The sequence below is a fragment of the Ursus maritimus genome, unplaced genomic scaffold (genome assembly GCF_017311325.1).
Source record: "Ursus maritimus isolate PB19 unplaced genomic scaffold, ASM1731132v1 scaffold_8, whole genome shotgun sequence".
In the NCBI taxonomy this organism is placed as follows: Eukaryota; Metazoa; Chordata; class Mammalia; order Carnivora; family Ursidae; genus Ursus; species Ursus maritimus.
In genome coordinates this window covers 28,153,510-28,178,764 of record NW_024426996.1, presented here as the reverse complement: position 1 = coordinate 28,178,764, position 25,255 = coordinate 28,153,510, and the positions used below count along the sequence as shown (strand labels likewise).

The following is a 25,255-nucleotide window of genomic DNA, read 5'->3' as shown; positions in this document are numbered from 1 at the left end:
TCAGAAAGAAAGTAGAACTCTTTGTAAGTAATATTACCACTTATCAGAAATCACATGCAATTCTTACTTGCCAAAAACAGAAATTGACTGGTAATTTATAAATGTCTCTGACTGCTGAATATAATATATCCAATTAAGCAGATCTTTTATGGAGACACAATATTGGTATTTCCACAGAGTTTCTAAACTTCTGGAAGCAGTCCCAATGAGGAAAGTTGTCTGTGGCACGGATTTATTAGCTCTTGGCTTCTGCTGTTTTAAGTGATTGTTTTTGCAGATGGAAAACTTTCTTGGAAAAGGAATAGAGAAAATTAAACTTCCTTCATTGAAATGTAACCAGAACAATAAGCACTGTTCTCAGGCGACCTTCATGGTTGATAATTTCAGTGGAGGGCACTTAAACTGTAGATTTTGGAACAATTCCTGGACATATTTCCTCATATCAGTATGAGTTTCGTAAGACTATTGAAAAAACAGAAGTAAAATGTCTGTCTCAGAAAACTCCCAAATGATCTAAGACAAGCCTCTGAAAATTCAGAAATTGGGAGATATTGACTATAACAGAAAATATGTCAGGGTTTATATAATTCAAGACGTGGGGAATCTTCAACAAATAATGAGAAAGAAATTTTAAGCAAAGAATCTAGGATGTTTAATGTAACTCAAAAGTACATGGGAAAAAATTATCTAGTATCTTTGTTCCATACAAACACTTAGAGAATGGTGTTGAAATATTTCCTTTGGGAAAAGACCTGGGTTCAAATCAGTTCTAGCACTAAACAACTAAACCACCTTGGGCAAATTACTTAACTTCGCTGAGTCTATTTCCTTACAAGTAAAATGATAATGAAAATACTTTGCAGATTTTTATGGGGATCAATTGAAAAAATGTATTCAGAAAACATAGCTGAGAACCTGATATAAGGCACTAAACAAATGTTAGTTTCATATACCTCTAAATACCTACATCCTCAGCACAAACTGACAGTTGCGTGAGATACACCATGTAAAATACTTCCGACCAGGGCAATAAAACTATATTATTTGGGTGATTCAAGCACTATCCATTATGTGAAGTATTACTTTGCTGGAGTTCACTATTATTGCATCTTGAGATTCAATCTTTAATATTAGGGATTTTAAAAGTCAGTTGCTAAACAACTGGTGATTTGAAATGGGCTCTTTTGGAAATTAGGAGATACAACAAAAAAGAGGTTTTTTGTTTGTTTGTTTGTTTGTTCATTGTCAGAGATCCAGTTTACTGGCCCATCACTGACTAAAAGAAAGGACAGAATTCAAGGGAAACAGGAGTTGGTAGAACCAAGTGACTTTTCCTTAATAAAACGTTGAAAATAGTATTTTGGAAATTTTTTCAAGAATATTTTTAATTAACAGACTGATTGATAATGTACATCTTAGTTTTGGTTCAGGGACTTACCTTTCACACTGGCTCTTTGCTTTCTGCTTTCGTTCTTCTACACCAAGTGCCATTCAACTTCCCATGCTTGCCTTTGTTAAGGAAAAGCATTTCTGTATTATGTCTCATTCTTTCATACATTTAACAAATAAATATTCTGTGTCAGTCTTGTTCCAGGCCCTGGGGACACTCAAGGTACCTACCGTCTAATGCCTAATGTAACTAACATCAGGTTTTTATAAGAACAAAGCATTAATTATCTTAATAACCCAATGAGATTACCCCATTTAACAGAAAGGTAAACTCAGCTTCGGAGAGGTTTAAAATTTACCCACAGTTCAAGTGCTTGCAGCTGGCAGTTAGAATTAGAGCCAGGAAAAATGGCTCCAGAGTCCATGTTCTTAATCTTGAGCCTTATCTGAGGTTCGCTGAGATGGAGAGGAGTTGAAAATTGATAACAAATAAATGCAATAAACTGCAAAGTTCTGTAAGAGTTTTTGGAAATCATTGGGGCACCTGTGTGGCTCAGTCTGTTAAGCATCCGACTCTTGATTTCAGCTCAGTTTTGACCTCAGGCTCATAGGTCAAGACCGCATTGGGCTCTATGCTGGGCATGGAGCCTACTTTAAAAAAAAAAAAAAAAGAGTTTTTGGAAATTAAATTTCCACAGCTCTGATTTATCTTAGTCCGGACTTTATATTCCACAAATGCATGCAGTGCTAAACTTCTGGTGTATGCACTGCAAAACTGCCAGGTGCTTCTTGCCCTAGTGAGATCTCTGTTTCTGTCTCTCTCTCTCTCTCTGAAGCTTGGTCAGTAATGCTTTGCAATGAGGTGGAGGAGGGGGCAATTTCTATAAGCCGTTATAAAAAAGAATAACCAGCAATAATTTCCCATCACAGACTCTATATGTAGGACCTTAGAGTTTTTCTGTTTAACCATTTTATGCCCATTATATCCAATAATATTGGTTTTTATTCAATATACATCTAATTACTACAATACACGACAGTAATAAGTTTAATGAAAAGTTTAGTTCTGTATATTAGACCATGGCCTAAGGCACAGAAATAATAACATTCACAATTCAACACATATAAATGAGAATAGCACATTAGAGGCTATTTCTCAGAAGTAATCCAACCTCTACAGTGATTCAGAACTGGCTAACGTGATGAGAAATTATTAACACTTGATGAACTATGATCAAATCTTTATAACATGTCACTCATAAAGTAGTATTTCCATGATGAAAAACTTGGGGATTGTCTCAGGCTGAGATCCTTAGGAAACAGACTGAAGTGGGGATTAACAGGCAGGAAATGTATTAAGGCCTTGGAATTAATATTCGAGTTGAGGGGAAGGAAGCAGGATCAGGTAAAGGAAGAAGTCAGCTGCTATGAGGTCAACAAAGCTTTTAGTCAATCCCATGGGGAATTGTGGAGCTGGGGTGGCCAGTGGCCTGGCCTTTAATGAATTAGTTAGATGGTGTATGTTGTCCTGGGAAGGGAGAAGCCCTTTGAGGGAGGCAGGTGAGGCAAATGCTGAAGAGGCTGTTAGCAGTTCCAGCAGCTGAGCCAGTAAGTCCTTCACTCCTGAGTGGGGCTTGGGTAAGAGCATTAGAGCATCCATGACAGAGACCAATACAGAATTCTGAAAAAGAAGAGTTAGAAACTAAAGAAGATTTTTTTTTCATCAATAATTCCAAAGGACAGAGTAAGGCGAATATGGGTGACCAACTGACCAACACCAGTAATTCAGAGCGAATTATTCCCAAGGTGGAGCAGGATGACAGACTAGTATTTCAAGGCACTTTTATCTACATGTCTTCATAATATGAGTTTCTTATGTGGAGCGACCTCCAGCATACAGTTCCCATTTATGGCATTATTCTTCATAAACTTTATACTGATTGCTTTCCTACTTTTGATCCTTCTACCATTTCTTTCCTTAACTCTACAGTCAGACTTGACACTGAGCCTTATTTTCCAAGCAATAAATATCAGTTCTCCCTTTAGTGTTCAAATAGCAAGCGGGGAAAAGAAAAAAAAAAAAAAGCAGACAGTTCTAAAATTGCTAGGGTATGGATTAAGACATTACAAACAGAGAAACACATAATTACAAATGACCACTCCTTCCCACCAAACTTTTCATCTAAGCTCACCAGAAATGCGGTAACAGATTCTATTATAGAAAAGTATTTAAATCAAGCCAGAGGTATCAGTTTTGCTTGGAATATGAAAGACATTGCATTAGTAATTTTGTTGTATTATATAGTAATTTTGTTGTATTATATAGTATGCCTATACAACAGAATGAGTTTCTAGAAAGAAGAGTAATTTATTAAACAATATAATGTCTCATCATGAAACACTTCAATGACTTTCAATATCTGTCAGTGCTATAAGCAGCATTTAATGTCACTCTGTAAAAGTATATCTTCGGAATTCCCAAGTCACAGGAATTGCTATGCAATTGTTCAACATATGCTTGAGTACTTATTATGGGCCAGGCACTGTTCTAGGCACTGAGATAAAAAAGTAAAAAAAAAAAAAAAAAAAATTCTGTTCTAATGCAATTATATCCTAGTAATGGAAGGTAAAAAATAAAAACAATTATGAATACTACTAAAAAGAATAAACAACCAAATAAGTAAACAAATATAGTAAACAAAGTAGACACAGGCTTTGCAGAGAATTTAAGTAGGATGATATGATCAAGGTGACTGCTCTAGACCGGGTCGTCTGGAAACATCCTTCTGTGGAGTGACTCCTAACCTGAATGACAAGAAGGTTTTGGCTCCTCAGTGATCAAAGAGAGCATTCCAGACATAGATAACAAGTGCAAAAGCCTCAAGGCAGGAATAAAGTTAACATGTTCAAAAGTCAGAAAGAAAACTAGCCTGGTTGGAGCTTGGTGAACAAGGACAGAAGTGAGAAGCCGTGAAGTGAGAGAACAAAGCAAGGGTCAGATCATTGTGAACTTTGTAAACCAGAACATGTGGAAGGAAAGGGAAATAAATGGAGTAGGAGACAAAAGAAGAAAAGAGAAAATAAATGGAAGAAGTCAAGGAGAAACAAGGAGGAGAAGAAAGGAAGACAAGACAGCAAACTTTTTGGAGCCATAAAATACCACTGCTATCAGAAAGCATAAAAATCTTGTGAAGGAGATAAACTCTTTATGTAACAAAGTATAAAAAAAGACAATCAACAGAATTCTGAGGGAGAATTAAATCAGACTGGGCTGGGGTACTACTGCCCTTGACTGGGACATTCACAGGAAGTCCCATGACCACAGCAGCATGGTCTCGGCTGGATGTCAGGGGGAGAAAGCCAGAAGTTATCGAAAGAACCAATCTTAAATCAGGTTATTAGAACTACAAGATTTTTATTAAAATGGAGTTTGTTTCTGGGAGGTTATAGTACAGAAACCAGATTAGTGCCAAACTCTGATTACAGGTCCAAAAAGAAGAAACAGATACAGGGGTCATGAAAGTAGTGGTCTGAAATTTACAAAGAACGAAGGACACAAATCAATACGAGAGAGGTTCAGTAGAAAAAGAAACTATTTCAGGTTAGAGGACAAAAGAAGTGCTTCTTAGAGAAGGTGAGTGTTGATTATGCCCAAACCAGGATGGGTTGTGTTTGAGAGAATGTGCCTCCCACTGAATTGTGCTCTACAGGCCACACGCCATGGAATCACAGGCACAGTTTGCAGCCCAACCTTAGTTGTGCCTGACCTCTCAATTACTCTGAAACTCATGGGTCCTTTTGTGAAAAGAGGAAGTATATATTACCTTATTTTTATTAATATCTCTATTCTTGAACAAGCTACTCCTGGAAATTATACTTTATTTATTTTTAAAGATTGATTTATTTATTTGAGAGAGAGAGCATGAGCAGGAGGAGTAGAGGGACAGGGAGAGAGAGAACCCAAAGCCGACTCCACATTGAGCGTGGAGCCCAACGCAGGGCTCTATTTCATGACCTGAACCAAACAGGTTCCCCCTGGAAATTATACTTTCTGTTCATAATTCACAAGCATGTACCTACAAATCTGAAATATAATCAAGTTAGACTCCTATAATCAAGCCTGAGCCGGTAAGCTAGAATGTACTGTCATAGTGGACAGGTGATGATTAATATCCAGTAATGCACACTATTAAACAGAAGGGGGCATTTTAGTAAAGTCTTATAGAAGTTCAAAGTAAGCACTCTGTATAATAGAAAAGATATGACTGAGAGCTTGCTTATCTTCCATACTTATTGCACAAGTTAATAACGACGTAATTGTTAGAGTCCCTTATTACCTTGACTGAGCTGAGATTCATTATTCAACCCTGGCAGTATATGAAAATACTCACTTTTATCACTTATTATTTTTATCTGTTAATTATCTTTGGAATTGTTCTGTGTCTCTCTTCTGATTAGGCGGCTTGGTGTGTTTAATTATCAAAACACCTGCATACTAGCCACAATTCTGGTACTTTATTGACAGTGGAAAAAGAAAAAAAACAGCAATTTCCATGAAGCAGAAATCATGTCTGTTTTATTAATACTAAGTTCTCAAAACCCAGTAAGGATGTGGATATAGAAGTTATACAATAAGTATTTGTTGTATGAATGAATGAAGTTGCTGAGCCTTCTGTACCTCAGCTTTCTCACTGAAACGTGGCAATGATATAAGTATCCTACCTACTCTGACGTGTCATTAGAAGTTCCTGGAAAATTATAACTCATACGTAAGAAAATTATTTTTATTATAAGTAGTGCTAAAATTCAAACGCTATTCCCTTGATCTGCAGAATATTGATCTACTTCACAATGGCTCTCTGCAAGCTTCTTAACCAATTTTTCAGGATAGTTGAAGGGGAAAAAAAGCAGAGATAACATTTTGAAAGGACTCATATATAAGCCATTGTTATTTGCGCTTCGTCATCTGTCTTACTGGAACAGAGCAAAGTTAAGGATAATTTTAATGGTACATAATCCAACAGTTGTATGCACTTGGCACTGATGTGTGTTTTTGTAGTTTTATTTGAATAAAGGGGTATCTGGTGTTCTGGTAATCGAACTGTAATCGAACTAAAACAAAGTAATGAAGTCACAGTCACAATATCTGGTTCAGGATTTCCTCATTGCAAGGTTCTTCAATTTAATGTCCCTGCACGTTAATCCATACAGACTGACCTTGCTCTGGATCTGTATCACCTTTTTCTCCTCTGAATAAAGAAACCTATTTATTTCACAAAAGCCAATGGAATACTTACTGGGTGAATGACATTGAACAAAAAATGAATAAGTCAACACAGCAGAATGGGAGAAAGAGACACAGACGATATCCACACTAGGAAGTGGTAAGAATTAAATGAGAGCTCCTTGCTACTTCCTCTGCTACCCAGAGATAACTTTGCTGCCAATGACATAGGGAGCCATCAGGTGAGAAAGCATAGCCTGCTCTTTTCTATTTCAATATGGAGAGTTTTGACTGCTTTTCTTTAGAATACTCAAGTAATGGCAAACAAAAACAAAAACAGTAACAGAAATCTACTTCCAACTACTTTCAGATTTGAGGAATGTAGCTATGTGAAACTACACATCATCAAGATAATTTTTACATTGACTATATTTTGGCTCTGTAATACAGTTCCTAGCTTCAGTGCTTGGCCCTGACAATTTTCTGGCTCAGTAGTGGGATTAGCTCCCTAAGACCTCACACAATGCAACAGAAAATCTCCAGGACTGAGACCTTAACGGTGTATTAAATTTAATTTGACATTCAGAAGAAACCAAGGTCATTAATTGGAAATACATACCATCAGGCAATTTAGACACATCTATCTAGTTCACCTACTCAACCAATCTACTGGATTTTCCAAGCAACAACTGGTTACATTAACCACCTAGCTCTAGTTAAATCTGCATCAAAATCTGAGGCGGTCTAACTATTTGGCTAATTTAAAAAGAAACTTTCATAAATCTTGGGAAAGTTCCTTTCTAACAGATAAAAATCGTAGCGGCTACCAGGATTTAGTAAAGAAAGGGGCCTTGTTATCTTTACTATATCTTTCCCTCATTGTTGTTTTTTTTTTTTTTTTGGTTATATAACAAATGGTATATTACATTTTAGTATTAATGAACCATGCAAGTTCAAGAAGTGTCTCATCCTACTAAGAAAGACAAATTCATTGAAAGGTTGTTTTCCTGTGTGATAGCTACCAGTAGGTGTTCAAGATTAAATTAGCGAAAGAACTCTTCCAATGGAAATTAACCGAGAATACATTATGGTACCACTTGTGATCTTGGACTATCTACTACAATGGGGTCAATACTAACAGCAAAGAAAAACAAGACAAATGCAAAACACACTATGAAGAAAATTTAAGTAACAATGAAGTGCAGATCCTAACAGTTATATTTAGAATGCTAAAATCGTATTTAGCAAAAGAGACTTTTTAAAACACAAAACATTCACCACTCTTTTTAAAAATGTAGGCCATTATGCTTCATACTTATTAAATTAGTTATTCCAAGCAACATGATCACATGGGGACACATATGTAACAGATACACAGAAATTTAGCTTTTTTTTTTTTTAGGATTCCACTCCACAGGTAGATGGAGATATACTGTATTTTCAAGGTTGAACTTAAATGAAAGTATTTCATATTTACTCAGTCCAGCACTGAGGAACCAAAGAATCTTAACTGCCCAGAACTAGATTTTGAATTTTTATCTTTTAGACCTATGTCTTACATCTAATAATTCTGTATTTTACTCTTGAAATAAAAAATAATCACCCATTAATCTTTGAATAAAGGCTTAAAAGTTACTCTACTACTGTATTCATATTAAGGATAATAAAAGGAACAGAATGAAATTATTCTAGAAGATTTAGTCATAACCAAAGTAGAAGCCAGGAATGATCACAGGGAAACAAGATAATTTAATGACATTACTAAAAGTGTGGGAATTCCTATACCACCGAGATGATTAGGAAAGGGGTTATTAGCTAAGCCATTGTCTGAAACCCATTGAGTCACTGGTCCCTTTGAAAAATGATTGGTCACTCTTTTCTAAAGATGGGTTTTTAAATTTAAGAGAAGCTTCAAGCAGCAGAGCTGAAAGATAAAAAGAACACAGATCTTGCATGGGTTTAGATTTCTCTTCTTAGGCAAAGGATTGAGGTAAGATATCAAAATCTTTGCTTTCATAATTTTAAGAACCCAAATCAGTTTCAACTCTGAAGGATAAACTACCAGGGTCCCCTCAATGTTTATATAGACCAGTAATTTGAATTAGGGCAGGAGTTTTGACACCTGGAGGACAAGAGATAAAATGCTTCCACAGGTTGCACTATAAATCAATATTACAGTTTCGTCTTATAATCTCTTTCCTTAAATTAGAAAATATTGACTCAGTTGCTCAGTTTTAATATACTTTATGTTATTAGACTTTTAAATGGACATTTATGTGTTATCGCACTATTGTCAGATATTTATTGTAGTATTTTTACTACTACATTAAATAGACATTAAAACTGTTTTTATAATAAAGACCTACTTCATTGCCCCCCATCATGGGCCTCCCATGATCAGAAGGACCCATTCCCTGAAGTACAGAACAGCGCAAGTGATGAGGCCATCTTGTTCATTAACTCGCTCAACTATATCACATGCCACCAACTGAATCATTCAATCAAGCTAAAAGGACAAGCAAACAATTCTGGTTTTTTTAAACAGCTACTCTAAGAAAAAGAATAAGTTCTGTTATAAATATCTGTAAATCTACCTTTTTTATTTTAAATTCTAATATGTAAGTAAATACTATAGAATTCACCCAACTACTCTTCCGATTGAACCATACCAACCACTTATTGTTATCATGAGGGTCTATTTAAAGCTCAACTTCACAACTTATTTTCTAGATACTTCATCTGAAAATGAAAACCATAATTCTTCTTGGGCTACTGGGAGCTACAATGTCAGCCCCAGTAAGTGATTTCATGGTACATCTAAAATCATTGTGTGAAACCTGTAACAAATTCTTCTTTGACCATTTCTGTTTTTTATTTTTTAGCTTATCCCACAGCACCTGATGTCTGCAAGCAACAGCAATGAGGTTAGTTTAAATACTTAGAACAAGCTCTCCATTTTGTTTTTGTTTTTAAGGAACCCTGTGGAGAAGAGATAAAAACCTTCATTCTCTAGTTCGCTCTTTCTCAAATAAGCAAATCTTTAAAAAGGAGGGGAGAGGCACCTGGGTGGCTCAGTCAACAAAGCCTCCTACTCTTGCTTTTGGTTCGGATCACGATCTCAGGGCCATGATCCAGCCCCCCTCCTTGGGCTCTGCACTCAGTGGGGAGTCTGCTTGAGATTCTCTCTCTCCCTCCCCCCACCAACGGAGCTCTTTCTCTTTCTCTAAAATAAATAAATAAATCTTTTTTGTAAATCCTTAATTAATTTATCCTGCATTCCTATCTGATACTAGTTCTTATATCCAAATGCATTTCCAATGTTCATGTTTATTTGGTATACCAGGTTTTTTCTAGAATATTATTTTGTTCCCCTGTGTGACCGTAAAGTCTTTAAAGGCAGAGACAGTATCTCATATATCTTTTTATTCTAATAGCACCCAATATGGGTGTATATAGGTGTTTGAGAGCATAAAAATGACTGACTACACCACTGGAATGGGCTGAAGTTTCGCAATCTCAAAACCAGCAAGGGAGAGGTAGTTAAATCCCAATCCCTAATCACTGTAATTTAGTACAAGCTTAGTGAGAAAACACCCCTAGCAGGAAACTGATCGGTCAGCCCTGGCTTGTTCTGTATTTGCAGTAAACCATGTTCTTAATAGTTTCAGGGTGTGTAATCATCTTGTTTTTGTATTATCTTTCCTTTTCTAGTTACTTCTGAGTCTTAATAATGCTCAACTTCAGCCACTACAGCTTCAGGTACCTCGATAATTATTTTAAGAATATTTTTCGACTGCTTATTTCTTACAGTACTTTGTAGAGAACAAAATGTTTACTGATTTCATTTCTGAAGTCCCAATTTTTAAGGTTATGAATTTGTCCCATACGGTCTAACAACCATTTGTTTGAAGACAAAAGTAAAAGCTGTAATCTGATTAGTGTTTATCTGTTGAAAACTTGGTAAGTGCCAGGCACAAATTCTCACAACTGTGAGATAGTTAAATTAACCATTTACACAAAGTCACACTCAACCATTAAAAAAAAAAAAAAAGGACTTAACTTCAGTCTGCAACTGCAGAAACTATACTCTTTATCTATTTCATTCTGCCCCACATTTTTTAAGACCATTGGGAAGTTGGCATTGTTCATGCTATTTGCACAGCTCATAATGGGCTAAGATGCTGTCCTTTTTTATAAGGCAACAATGGAATTACAGAATTGTCTACATTTTGCCTTTTTCTTGCTCAGGACTGATTTTAAATTCTTTTCGAAATGAAAGAGAAATGCCTCCTTTCTTTCTTTTGTGTCCTTCCAGGGCCCATTTAATTCGTGGATCCCTCCTTTCTCTGGGATTCTGCAACAGCAGCAGCAAGCTCAAATTCCAGGGCTTTCCCAGTTCTCTTTATCAGCTCTTGACCAGTTTGCTGGACTGTTCCCAAATCAGATACCTTTCCCAGGACAGGTCAGTTTTGCCCAAGGAACCCAGGTGGGACAGCAGGACCCCTCACAGCCTCAAACACCACCGCAGACCCAGCAGGGCCCTAATCATGTAAGTCGAGCCTCACCCATCCTGTTGTTCTGAAGAGAGAGAACCCACGTTGAACGTGAAAATGAGTAGGAATCAGCTTTAAAATAAGACAGCAGTTACTGAGAAAGATTTCTCATAATTTGCTTTATCATCCCTGGAAGTACTTCCTTACCTTTTCTGATTTCTAACATGAAAAATACCGTTTAAATCCGCTATTCTATCACAACCACAAAAGTGTTAAAAACATGTCTGAGAAAAAATAATTAGGGAAATTTCATCTTTAAAGAAGAAACAATTTGCTTTAATGATATACATATAATAGATGACCTTTTGCTGTCATAGAAATATTTAATACAAATTACAAATGTGTGTGGTAGGTCTAGGAAAAACAGCTCTGGAATTTCATATTAAAAAGTCAAGTATAACTGAAGTGTCTGGGTGGCTCAGTCGGTTAAGCATCCAACTCTTGATTTCAGCTCAAGTCATGATCTCAGGGTCCTGAGATCTAGCCCCATGTGGGGTTCCATGCTGGGCATGGAGCCAGCTTAAGATTCTCTCTCTCCCTCTTTCTCTGCCCCTCCCCTCTGCTGGCTCTCTCTCTCTCAAAAAAAAAAAAAAAAAAAAAAGTCAAGTATAACTTTTTTATACCTTCTTTGGCAGGTTATGCCCTATGTGTTCTCCTTCAAAATGCCCCAAGAGCAAGCTCAGGTAAATGAGTAGAATACCACCACTCCTACAGACAGATGGCTATATATGCTCTCTATCTAATGCTTTCTTTTATAGCAGGGCTATGAAAACTAATATAATTATCACTATCTAGTGCCACTGTTGCTGGGCTGGCATCAGTTTGCTAATGTTAGGCTCACTTAATAATGCCTGAAGAAAGGACAGCTAAGGAGAGTCTCCAGAATTCCTGAGTTTCCAGGGCATTACTGTATTGGGAATAGAGGCGTTTGATAAGCTATAGGTCATGGTCCCTCTGCATGACACTTGTACTGGCATTTGGAAACTCAAGAGAAATACCATGGGCTGACTTCGCCCAACCCGAAATTTTGTTTTAGAGGGAGATGCATTAAACTGATAAAATACGATATGATGTACAGGTAAGAAACACCTGCCACATTATTTGGCAGTTAGGGCATTCTGCTCAAAATATTTCCAAGTTCTTGTATATTTTCAATTTAATTCTATATTACAATCAAATGGTGATGATTTCCATTAAACAAGAAACCTTATAAAATGAATGCCAACTAGTATGATCATTAGAGTAGTATAGAAAACCCTCTTAAGATTAGTCTCACCTAATTAACTTTATAATAGACTAGGTTCAAAGAAATAGGGACATGGATAAATTATTCACCAGCAGAATACTGACAATTTCATAAAAGTTATACCACTTGGCTCTCATGTAATCATAATTATGTAATTTTTGTCCCATGCTCATTATAAAATAAAAGTTACTTCTAGACATTACCTCATTCTATTCCACAGTATTTAGAGAGGTAGATACATGGTAAGTGGGATTACTTCATTTTAAGAATCAGGGAACTAAGTCTTAATGAGATTAAATTCCCAACCCTAATGAAAGCAAATAGCTGAGTTGTAACATAATTCTTCATCCTTCCTTAACCACTAAACCAGTGGTTCTCCATCCTGGCTGTGCTTTAGAATCTCTGGTGGTAATTTTGAAAATTACAAAATGCCTGGACCCTACCCACACCTAATGATTCAAGACCTGATGAGTAGATCCCAAATATGATTATCTACTAAAATGCTCAAAAGGTGATTTTTAATTCTTAGCCAGAAATAAGAACCTCTGCATAAAATGTACTTCTCAAGCTATAGTTGTTTTTTCAACCCTTATGTTTAATATAGTCTCTTATTTAATTACACAAGTATACAAAATATATGAACCTCTCTATATGTACTAAGATCCCCATTTTCTATAAACACATATGCATGTAGAGACACACACAGGCATAGATGGAAGCCAATACACGATAATGTGGGTGGTAAAGTTGCAGGTGATTTTATTTATTCCTTGTCTATTTCTGGATTTTCCAAATATTCTAAAAAGGCTTATGGATTATCTTAATAAAATGGTAATTATTAAAAGCAACACATTCTTGAGAATTCATTCATTATCATAGAACTTCTAATACCATTCCTGCAGAATAATGATTCTTAAAAAATATAGGGAAAATGTCCGGTAAGTCAGACATAACTTCTTAGATATTCACAAAGTAAACTGTACATAAAGTTTGTATATAAAGTATACAGTTTGTATGCAAAGTCCATGGTGCCCTTTCTTAAAAGCCTATTATTTTACTACTTCTTTCATGTGTTTGGCCAAGCAACCTTGAAACAAAGTCCAGTATCATGTGCAATATGAATTATTTCTAAAGTTTGAGAAGAACTGCTTCATGCTTTAGTTTGTTCATAAAATTACTAGATATAAACTGAAGATTTTTTTTAAAGCCCTCTGCTGATGTAATGGAAGCTCTTACATACTTCTCTGTTTACAAACAGATGCTTCAGTACTATCCAGTCTACATGCTCCTACCCTGGGAACAATCTCAACTAACAGCCACACAATCACCTCCACAAATGGGACAGCAGCGATTTGAGGAGCAGGTACCACTGTTTGATTTTAGTCTGACTAGTTCCACCTGAGACTAGAGGAGATATGGTAATTTTCAGAGGAGAGAATATCGGAGTATAGTTACTGCAAAAGCTCAACAGCCTGAACTGGTGGTCACAAAAAGGTACAGTGCATCCTCCTAACACGGCACTAATTTGCTTGAAGGCTGGATTTTAAAGGAACGAAGTCAGTGAGTGGACATCAATAAAATCAGAGGCCAAAAGATGCATCATCTTGGAAAAAATTTGTAACTTTTAAAAAGCTACTAGCATCCTTCTTGTCATTTTTATATGTGGTTATTATTAAGAAAAAAAATAGCTTCCATGATAGAAGGCACCTATCATCACTAGATACAATTAGATAACATTAACATTGAGTTTTGTGGACCTACAATACATTTTTAGAATTCTAATGTAATTTCAGGTGGCCCATACATAACTAGATTTCTTTTAGTTAGAATGGGGAAAAAATTTAATAGTTTATCACCACTCTAAAACCAAATTAGAGAAAACTGAAAATTATGCTTTAAGTGACTGGTAGTAGTAATTCCAATTAAGTTGTGTTAGTCTAAAAAGAAAAGAATTTTAACCTAGAAATCATATGGTATTAAAAGGATGCTTGGTAATTTAACCGTAATTTTTACCACCTAGAACATATGAACTTTCAAAAAAGCATTTACTATAATATAAATATATATATAATTTCAAGTAATCATTTATTACAAAATTATAACAAAATCATCACAGCAAATCTAACTCATTTTCCAAAAATCTGACAGATGCCATTCTATACTCAATTTGGATATATTCCAGTACAAGCAGAACCTGTAAGTAATGCATACTTTTCATTAAAAAAACAAACAAACAACCACTAACTTTTGAAATAACTTGCTTCATAACGGATTAAATCTATCAGCGCCCTTTAGCCAAAAACCATTAGGGACGCATCTATGGTTGAACAAAATTGGATTTATCTACTCATTGCAATGAGGGAAGACCCACATGGGGATCTGTGGGTGTCTTGATAGGAAGGGGACTGTTCAAAGGGTTTGGGCTTCTGTCAGGTGATTTTGGGGACAGTTCCAGGAGTAATGGTTCACTCTGAATTGGGTGTTCTCGAGAAGTGGTAATTCTTGAGAAATAGTAATTCTAATTCTATTACTGGTAATTAAACAATTCTTACCTAGAAGATAAAATCAAAGAAGAGTGAGGCAAAGGCTCTGACTGGTAAAGAAGGAAGAGCAACTCAGATTATCCAGGATAGAAGGGTGCCTGGTATTTCTGTGGCTTGCATGGCAACCTTGCTTTAGACAAGATTACACAGTGGTCTTGTTTTCGTTGCATTTCATCGCGTTCAGACATGACCTTGTCTGATGTTGGTGGTCTGTAGGATTGTTAATGTTCAACAGAACACCAGGGTCTAGCAGAGTGTGTCCGGTAAACCCCTGACAACACAAGCTGAGTTGTGTGCCCTGTGTCAGGAGCTACTTTTCTCTTTCTCAAATCCAAATGATTATCTTTGTTTTTAAGAAACCAAAATTGAAGAAGTTGGGAAAGTATGTAACTGCCTTGGATGCAAAACCACATATTTTATAGATGGAAAATTCAGACTTTTTTCAACTTTCCAATGGTACAGGTTATGCCGGGAGGACAGCAGCAACTAGCCTTAGATCCCCCCCTAGGCACAGCTCCTGAAACTGTTGTGATGGTAAGATCCCTTATCACATTGTGCTAGCTACCAGAAGTCAGCAACTGGCAGCCAATAGGTTCCTGCACTATTGTTCATTTTAATGGACTTTACTATTATTTTTCCATCAACAATTATTATCCTTTCCACCTATAATCTTTTGCCAGTCAAGGTTCAATTTACTCATCAAATATTTACTACTCTGTATCAGATACACTCCTAGGGACACCCATTTAAAATCAGGTATTAAGAGACATCCACATTTGCCGGTATATTTTATACTCATTCTATAATAGATTATAATCTAAAAAACTAATAGTGATTTACTTCTTAAACAAATTCTTTGCCTTGCATCTCAATCCTGTTGCTTTATATTCTTCCCAATTTTGACCTTGTATTTGAAGCTGTAACCACCTGTGTTCTTTCTAATTCTCTATAGCCAGGAGGAGGAGTGATACCATATTTACAAAAAGAAGTGATAAACTTCAAACATGCCAAGGGAGGAATTTTCATTCCTTCAACTTCACAAAAACCCAGTACTACAAATTCTTTTGCTCCTGCTATTGACCCAACTATTACCCCAGAGTTGATGGGAAAGAAGGTAATCAAGGATTTATTTTATGTAAGAAATTGTTATCTAATGAAAAATACAAAGTTAATGATTAACTTAGAAAACTCAGTCACAGAAATGAGAGTTAATGATATAGTAAAATACATGGTCTGTACCTTAAATAAGGATGCCAATAATTGATTATTAATAATCAATTAATTAGAATATAATTTAATTTTGATTTAATAAGCACTTCTAATGAATGTCCTTTTCTCACTAGGCCAAGACTGATTACTTAAAGGAACCGTAAGATGTTGTCCTAATCATTCAGAGTTTTTGGTAGGTATTTGTCAGAAGGCATCTGTTAAGTACCATGACACATCCTAAATTAAAAGAGAAAAAAACAAAAAACTGTCAGGGGAACTAATGAAGAGGTCTTACCAAAATCAAACAAAACAAACAAAAAAAGTTAGTGCTTATATAGTTCTATAAAACTAATAATAATTGTGGAACTTTAGCAACTTTTTAAAAATAAAAATAAATTTTTGAGAATCATGTTTGCCTATGCCATAAATTTGGTATAAACTCTGAAAACACAAGTAGTAAATATACTAGGTCCATGTAAAAGACATTCTACGAACACAATATAGAGTCTCCCAAGTCATCACTTCACTTTACAAGCCAGAAGTTGTTAACAATGTCAATACATCTAATTAGATGTAATCTAATTAATCCATCTGTATTAGACTGGAATGAAATAAAATCTCAAAGTGATTAAAAAATTGTAAAATCACATGGAAATTTCACATTTTAAATTCATATCAAACATAACCTTAATTAATTACCTGTCCTAATGGGCTTGGCTGGCTGTGAGGCTCATGGGTGTTTGATAGAAGGGCAGGCTGGGATGGCACCAAGAAACAAAAAATATATGCTAAAAAGCAAACAATTTGGCCTGAAGGGAAAAGTAAAAGGCAAGGGTTTTTTGAAATCTTCTCCCTGCTGCCTATGAGTCTTTTCTGATTCCTACTTCTGCGAAAATGAATCCTCAGCATCCTTCAGCTAAAAAAAAAAAAAAAAAAAAAAAAAAAAGTCTATAAAATACAACCAGAGTGAATAGTTTAGCCTAGATTTTCTTTAGAAAATTCTCTTATAATGTGACATTTTACACAATGCAGGTCAATTCAAGTTATTTAATCAGAAATACTAAAGAAATCCGATGTAGTGTGACTTTCCTTCCATGTGACAACAGCGCCAGAAGTAAAGTTTTCTAGTTTTTTATTAATTTCTAGTTTTTATTACACATTTTGGAAAATATCTAGCAAATGTTCCACAAAACAGTCTGATGGTATTAAAATGCACTCCTATCTTATTTTTCAGAGAAAAAGCTTTGGCGGTGCCCCGGATATCATTTTAGGCTATTTGCTTCCTCAATGCTAACATCAGTTCTTTGAAATATACAAAATACTCTTCTCTTGAATTTCTTTTTACTTATAAATAATATTACACTCTTTAAGTCATAGAACATAATACAATCGTATAATAAGTCCTGTCTTTACAAAATTATGTTTCTTTTCAAATATCCTATCACTGTATAATCTAGAAAGTAACAAGAATAAAGCTAATATCTCTAGATCAACTAGATCATTGCATTTATTATTTGTTAAGGATAGCTTTGGAAAATGAGAATAAAGATACACTGCCATTGGATTTATGAGTGTGGTGATTGTGACTAATGAACTAAAGTACGTACCTTTGACATATCATCTCATTATTACCGCAAGCCCATTCAGCCGGACTCCTTCTGATGAGCTTGCCCTCCGAATCAAAATATTTGGTGGCAGATACCATGAAGTGCATGCTCCCAGTAAGACACAGCTACACACAGAAATGGCTGTCCTCACCGAAAAGCTTAAATCCCTAGGAAGAGATATGCTGGTTTGAGGAGGCAGCATCCTGTAGAGAATAAGGCATAGATTTCGGATTTCGTCAGATCTGGCTTTCAATGTGGTTTTGAGCCTTCAGCAAGTCACTTAACCTGAGCCTCAGGTGTAAAACAGAGATAACAATACCTTTTAGAACTGCTGAAGGGTCTACATGAAATAACACATATAAGATACCTGGCCATACAAAGTACTCAGAAAATGTTAATTTCCCCCCTTTCACTTGTGACTACGGAAACTTCTTACTTATTTTCTCAGCTTTGGAGCTACAGCTGAAATTCTGAGAAAACAGGAATACTGACATTTAATGTGCTTTATATATTTGTATGTAGGTGTGTGCTGATGTGTGTGAGTGCATGCGCACAGAAAGTTGAATGTAAAAATGAGTGAATACATGAATGTGTTAAGTGGTTTCAAGCAAATTTGGTTAGTATTGTAGGCTTTAAAGTTGATCAAAATTCCTAGAATCATACCTTTTCCAGAATTTAGTACCATTGTAACTCTGAAAACTGCTACTTGCCCTATGGAAGAGCAACCCAATAATCATGTATTTTATTTTCATCTTATATTTTCTCCTTTTCCCCTCAATTGGGGAGTTGAATGAATGTAATTCTGGGTAACTGACTGACCCTTACTATGGGACATGATACAGATATTTACACATCAAGATGTCTGTTGAAAGCTGATATTCAGCACTTAGGAACATTGCGTCCCCAAATTCCAAGAGTTCACAAGGTCACTGAAAAAATTACATGAGGTAATTCATGCTGATGTTTAGAAAACAAGCACACACTCAACTCCTCTTCAAGGATGAGGAGAAAGAGGATGGTCAAAGACTAACGAGGAGAGATGAGCACAACATAGCTACTCTGTTCAAGGGACAGTGAAGAGAAGCAGAACTCAGGGAAAGCTGCAAAACTCTAAGTATCAAACTAAAATCAATTCAAGAGTTTGACAGTATCAGGGGTTACAATAATAAATACTGTGAAAAATACGAGCATTACATAAATACAATAATAACAGGTAAAAACATAAAACGGAATTGCATGGAGCACTGGGTGTTACACGCAAATAATGAATCATGGAACACGACATCAAAAACTAAGGATGTACTGTATGGTGACTAACATACCATAATAAAAAATTATTATTAAAAATGAATAAATAAATAAATAAATAGAATAAAAAACCATAAAATGGAGAAGTATTACATAAAATAATGTGCAATGTTAAACATTATTACTCTGAGTATAAATATTTTGATAAAAACATTCATATTAAGTTAAGTATGCTGAAATTATTTATTCTAGGCAATATTAACAGGACCTTATTACTCTGGATAGCTTTAACAGATTCAATTTAGTGACTTAGCTTAAAAAATAAATTCTCTAATCTCTGGCTGTTCAGGATCCAATCTGTTTCAGGAAGATGTTAAGTCATGTTAAGGTATTCGTGAGCAACAACTGTTTGAAAACCTGAGTACTAGAATTACTTTCAATGAAATATTCTACATTTTCAACGTACTTTATAAAAGAACTTTAAACTCTACCATTTTTTTTAGCAAAGTTAGGAAGACAAGAATACACTTAACCACCAGAATACAAGAAAAAAACTATCTTTTGCTTGTTTTAATCCTAACATCCCAATCGCTCCATCCCAGGCCAGTGAAGATAAGGTGAAGCGGAAAAAAAGAGCTCAACCAACTCATTTTGTACTGGTTTGAACAGAAAAAAACCTACCTAGAATAATTTCTTTAAATCAGCTGTGTGTAGATTTTATAATCCACAATGTTTTGTTTTATTTTGCTTTAAATGTTTCCTTGGGGGAGGGGACATCACATTTCTACTCAATTAAGAGAAACATGTTTACAGTCTTGAGGTCTTTTATATTTTTTACACTTATCACACCATGAATTCATGGGGAATGGATTTCAATGCTCCTCAAAACTTTCCCTACCAACTTTCTCCAATGGTTGCTTCCTATCTAAACGTACTAGAATAGCAATAGTTCAAGACTAAAATATAGAATCCAGCATGACTTCACCTTCAACATTATATCCATATACAATCTATCATCATGGTCTAGTATCACTTGCAATGCACAGATTTTAAGTATGTGGTTTGATGAGTTTTATTCACACACACACACACACACACACACACACACACACACACACACAAATATATATATACCTTGTAAGCCACCATCCCATCTAGGTACAGAACATTTCTATCGCCCCTAGAAAGTCCTTCTTGTTCTTTTCCAGCCAATCTCATCTCCCACTGTCATGCCAGGCTACAACTTTAAAAAGTTTTTCTGTCAGTATATATTAATTTTGCCTGTTCTGGAACTTTATATAAATTAAATCATACACTATATATTCTTTTGTATCTGGAGCCTGTTACTCAATATAATGCTTTTGTGATTCATCCATGTTACTGTTACAGTTGCATACTGCATTGCATGACAGTATCAGTTTCCTTCTTCATCTATTGAAGAACATCTGGGTTGTTTCTAATTACTGAACATTACAAATAAAGCTGCTATGAATGTTCTTCTTATACAAATCCTTTCATGAACATATATTTTCATTTCTCCTGAGTAAATACCAAGAAGGGGAGCAAAATCACAGAGTAAGTGTATGTTATAAATAACTGATAAGTAGTTTCCAATATGGCTGTACCATTTTGTACTCTGATCCCCACTGTGTGTCAGAATTCCAGTTTCTCCACCTTCTGGTCAACATTTACAATCATCTTTTTTAAAAAAAAAAATCATTTTCAGGAATTGCTCAAATTATTCATTTGCAAAGTTGGTGTAAATTGTATCTTTGGTGGGCCATAAATCAGGTTTTTGGTTTAAACAAAGTTTATATATGATCATGCTGACTTAGAAAGAAATCTAAAATAGATTCCCTTGTATCTCAGGCCTTTAGAGAGCTTTTTCTCTCATCACTGAGTTCAACTCATTAATAGTCTATGAATGATTTTTACATCTGTGTCCATGAACGCTTTTAGTTGGCAATTTTCTTTCTTACAATATCCCTGGCAGTTTTTATTTTGGGGTTTTGCTAGTTTCATAACATGAGTTGGAAAATGTTCTGTTCTTCCTAAGTCTGGTGTTATTTGTATTATTTCTTCTTTAAATGTTTGATAGAACTCACCAGTAAAGCCACTTGGGTCCAGAGTTTTCTTCAGAGGAATATTTTTAATTATACTTTATTAAATACAAGGTTGCTTTTTTATTTCTATTTTTTATTTCTTAACACTGGATTTAGATGTAATGTCAATGAATGTCTCTCATTCTAGAACTTCAATAACATACATATTAGATTACTAATACTATCCCTCAGATCAGTGAGCCTTTGCTAATTTTAGTTTTCTCAGTTGTTCAGTTTGGAAATTTTCTATTGATCTCCAAATTCATTGGTCCTTTTTTCATTATAGCCAATCTGTTTCTGCTATTAATATCATCTAGTGAATTTTTAAGTTTTAAAAATTTTAAGTTCTTGGATTACTATTTGATTTTTTAACAATTTTCTAATCTCTTCAGAAATTACCAAATCTTTTAGTCAATATTTTAATCACATTCCCATAAATCCTCTAACATGTTCAATCCTAGTTATTTTTAAATCCTTATCAACTTATTTCAATTCCTAGATTGTCTGTGAGTCTGTTTCTTTTGACTGATGTTACTTTTGAGTATGGGTAACATTTCCTTGTATAGTGGTTAATTTGTGTGTCATTTTGACTGGCCACAGAGCCCTAAGATTAAACATTTCTGGGTGCTGTGAGGGTGTTTTGGGATGAGATTAGCATTTATATTGGTAGACTCAGTGAAGCAGATTGCCCTGCCCAATGTAGGTGAGCAACATCCAAGTCATTGAGGGCCTGAGTAGAACAAAAGGCAGAAGGAGGAAGAATTTGCCCCTTTTTTCTGCCTTACTCCTTGAACTGGGACATCTCATTCCATCTTCCCTGTTTCTTGAACTGGAACTTCCACCATAGGTTCTCCTGGTTCTCAGGCCTTTGGACTGAAGCTGAATTACACCATTAGTAATCCTGGGTCTCTAGCTTGCAGATGGCAGATTGTGGGACTTCTCAGCCCCCATATCACAAGTCAATTCCTCATAATAATTCTCAATAAAGATATATAGATACAGATACACTGTTGCCCCTTGAACAACATGAGGTTGGGGTACCAACCCCTCACACAGTCAAAAATCCATATATGATTTTGGCTTCCCAAAAACTTAACTACTAATAGCCTACCACTGACCAGAAGCCTTACTGATAACATAAGGCATATTTTGTATGTTATATGTATTATTTATTGTATTCTTACAATAAACTAAACAGAAAAGAAAATGGTATTAAGAAAAACATAAGGAAGAGAAAATACACTTAAAGTACTTTACTATAAAAAAATCCACATTTAAGTGGACCCATGCAGTTCAAACCCATGTTGATTAAGGATCTACTGTAGATACAGAAAAGAGATATATTACAGGTATATACATATATATACAGAGATATAATACAGGTTCAATTTCTCTGGAAAACCTCGACTAATACACTTTAGATTTTTCTGCATACTTAGTAATTTTTTCATTATATGTTGACTTTGTAAATGATATATAGTAGAGGCTCTAGATTCTGTTATGTTCTTCAGAAGAATGTTGTATTTTGTGCTAATCCAGTTAATATAGTGGAAGATCCACACTGGTCTTGTGGAGGTTTTTTGTTTTTTTTAACTTATCCATATATTCATTTCAATTTTATCTTCAGTGCTAGGGCAAAACTAAGTCCTATCAAAATGGTCTTTACACCTATGGGTTGCCCTTCTGGTATTTGAATAGAAAACATATGAAATTTATCAAGCTCCTCTAAGTTGATAGAACTCTAATTCCTAACTCAGTCTCCACAGCAATAGGAAGTTGCTGCAATCTCTACTCTGTTCTTCAACTTTCCACCTATTGTTTTACCCTGGGAGCCCTGATGTCTTGCTTTGCATAGGCATATTTCAGTAGTCAGCCAAGAATTTGGGAAGACTTTATATACATATTTTGAGGATTTCACCTCAGACATTCCCTCCATTATGGCACTTCCTCACTCTGGTATCCCCAAACTCCCTTCTCTGATATCTCAGAGACTATTACTTCCTTACTAAGGAAACCCCCAACTCCACACCCTGCAGACAAAGAGTGCCTATGAGGGAAAAGTGATATAAATGTAGATTCAATCTTTCTTGCAAGAGTCTAATTTCTTTAAGTTTCTACCCGCTTTTGGTCACTCACCAATGCTTTCCAACTGTTGTTTTTCTTATTAGGTCCAGAATTCATATAATTGTATTAGCAGGAGGTTTAGTTCAATATAAACTTTTCTGTCAGTTCCAGAAGGTGAAAGTCTATATTCTGCAGATTTTCCCTCATAAGTATCTTTTGAATAGCTTTATCTTTACTGTCTCTACCCTCCTGAAGGCCATGCTCATTTCTTATGAGGATTAATACATAACCACCTCCATATTTGTTCCCCCTAAAAAGAGTGATTATTCAAAAATGGAACCTCCATCATGTTATGCCCTTGCTTAAAACCATGCAACACTTTCCCATTGGTCTCTGCTTAAACATCAAACTCTTTTAATTGACTTAAAAGGTTCATATTACTTGGTCCTGCTAATACATCAGTCTTAAACCCTTTGATCATTCCAACCAAAATAGCAAAACTCCTTTACATTTCATAAAATATGCCATGAACCCCTGATACCTGAAAGTTCACACTCTGTTCCCTCTGCCTGGAATATTACTCCTCCTTCTCTTCATTTGGCTAATATTGTATCACTTCTTAGGTCTTTACTTTTTCTGGAATATTCTTTCATAAATCACTTATATTAGCCTGGGGTGCCTGTTCTGTAGTTCTACAGTACCCATATTCCCTTAATTATTTCACTTATAAATTCTGTTTGCTTGTATTCTCTCTAATAAACTGTAAGCTCTAGCAAGCCATGAACAGTGTCTTTGCCACTGAGTACTACAGAGTGACTTCTGTAGTGCCTGACTTGTAGTCACAGCAAAATAAATGCTTAATAAATTAGTAAACTGACTATAACTTACTTTGACACAATCTGATTCTCTCCATCGATAATTTCATAATTTAAATGGCAAGAGCCAACAGCTGAGCAGCCTTGTTTACTTATTTTCCCAAAAACTAAGACATGAAAATGCCACCAACACACTTTGATTCTCGTATCAGTTTCCATTAAGAATTGTGTATAATTGTTATATCTTAAAAAGTTTTTAACATTTGCCTTCAAAGGTGTCCAATTATAAAAATTATTCTTGTGGGGCGCCTGGGTGGCACAGCGGTTAAGTGTCTGCCTTCGGCTCAGGGCGTGATCCCGGCGATCTGGGATCGAGCCCCACATCAGGCTCTTCTGCTATGAGCCTGCTTCTTCCTCTCCCACTCCCCCTGCTTGTGTTCCCTCTCTCGCTGGCTGTCTCTATCTCTGTCGAATAAATAAATAAAATCTTTAAAAAAAAAATTATTCTTGTGACTGATCCAAAACTTTCCTTGCCCAAATCAAGATGTATTATCTTTTTGAATATACAGTTATAATTTTAAGTATATAAAATTAAAAGACTAGCTTTGATATATGTTGTAACCTAATGTCCAAAGGGATTGGAATGCAACCTCTTCTGATAAAAACAGTTTTTAAACATACAGATTATATCACTATTTAAAAATCTCTATAGCCACCTTGTCATTCACTAAGTGGATTTTCCCCTGATTCATTTCATGTTATTTGTGCTGTGGTTAGGAACTAATTCTTCATTCCAGTTACAGGGTTTACTAGATTTGTGTTCTTAGGCACCTTTCTTTTCTTTTTTCTTTTGTTTTCTTTCCTTTTTTTCAAACCTTTTCCAAGCTGCACTTTCCTCATCTGTAAAATGGGGATAATTACATAGCTTATTCCATAGGGCTATTGTGAATATAATGCATTTCATGTAAAGCATTTGTCAGCTTCTAACACATCACCGTTTTTTCACAATGTTACCTTAAATTATGTAAACTAATAGAACATTTAGAATCTCTATTAAGGGGCTCCCAGGTGGCTCAGTCGTTAAGTGTCTGCCTTCTGGTCAGGTCATGATCCCAGGGTCCTGGGATCTAGCCCCACATCGGCTCCCTGCTCAGCGGGAAGCCTGCTTCTCCCTCTCCCACTCCCCCTGCTTGTGTTCCCTCTCTAACTGTGTCTCTGTCAAATAAATAAAATCTTTAAAAAAAATTAAATATTA

At 35.4% G+C, this 25,255-nt stretch overlaps 1 protein-coding gene across 3 annotated transcripts; it reads left to right on the top strand.

Moving 5' to 3' along the window:
* Positions 1 to 9,358: 9,358 nt before the first annotated feature.
* Positions 9,359 to 16,328, top strand: ODAM (odontogenic, ameloblast associated). 3 transcript variants are annotated; one of them, XM_008693173.1, is made up of 10 exons: positions 9,359 to 9,409; positions 9,496 to 9,537; positions 10,325 to 10,372; positions 10,929 to 11,162; positions 11,802 to 11,849; positions 13,671 to 13,775; positions 14,561 to 14,608; positions 15,418 to 15,489; positions 15,908 to 16,069; positions 16,299 to 16,328. In XM_008693173.1, the coding sequence occupies exons 1-10, from the start codon at positions 9,359 to 9,361 to the stop codon at positions 16,326 to 16,328; spliced, it is 840 nt and encodes a 279-aa protein (XP_008691395.1). The 3 variants fall into 3 exon arrangements, with proteins under 3 accessions (XP_008691395.1, XP_008691394.1, XP_040480882.1); XM_008693172.1 differs by lacking the exon at positions 16,299 to 16,328 and having other exon boundaries at positions 15,908 to 16,259; XM_040624948.1 differs by lacking the exons at positions 14,561 to 14,608; positions 16,299 to 16,328 and having other exon boundaries at positions 15,908 to 16,259.
* The last annotated feature ends 8,927 nt before the right edge of the window (positions 16,329 to 25,255 follow it).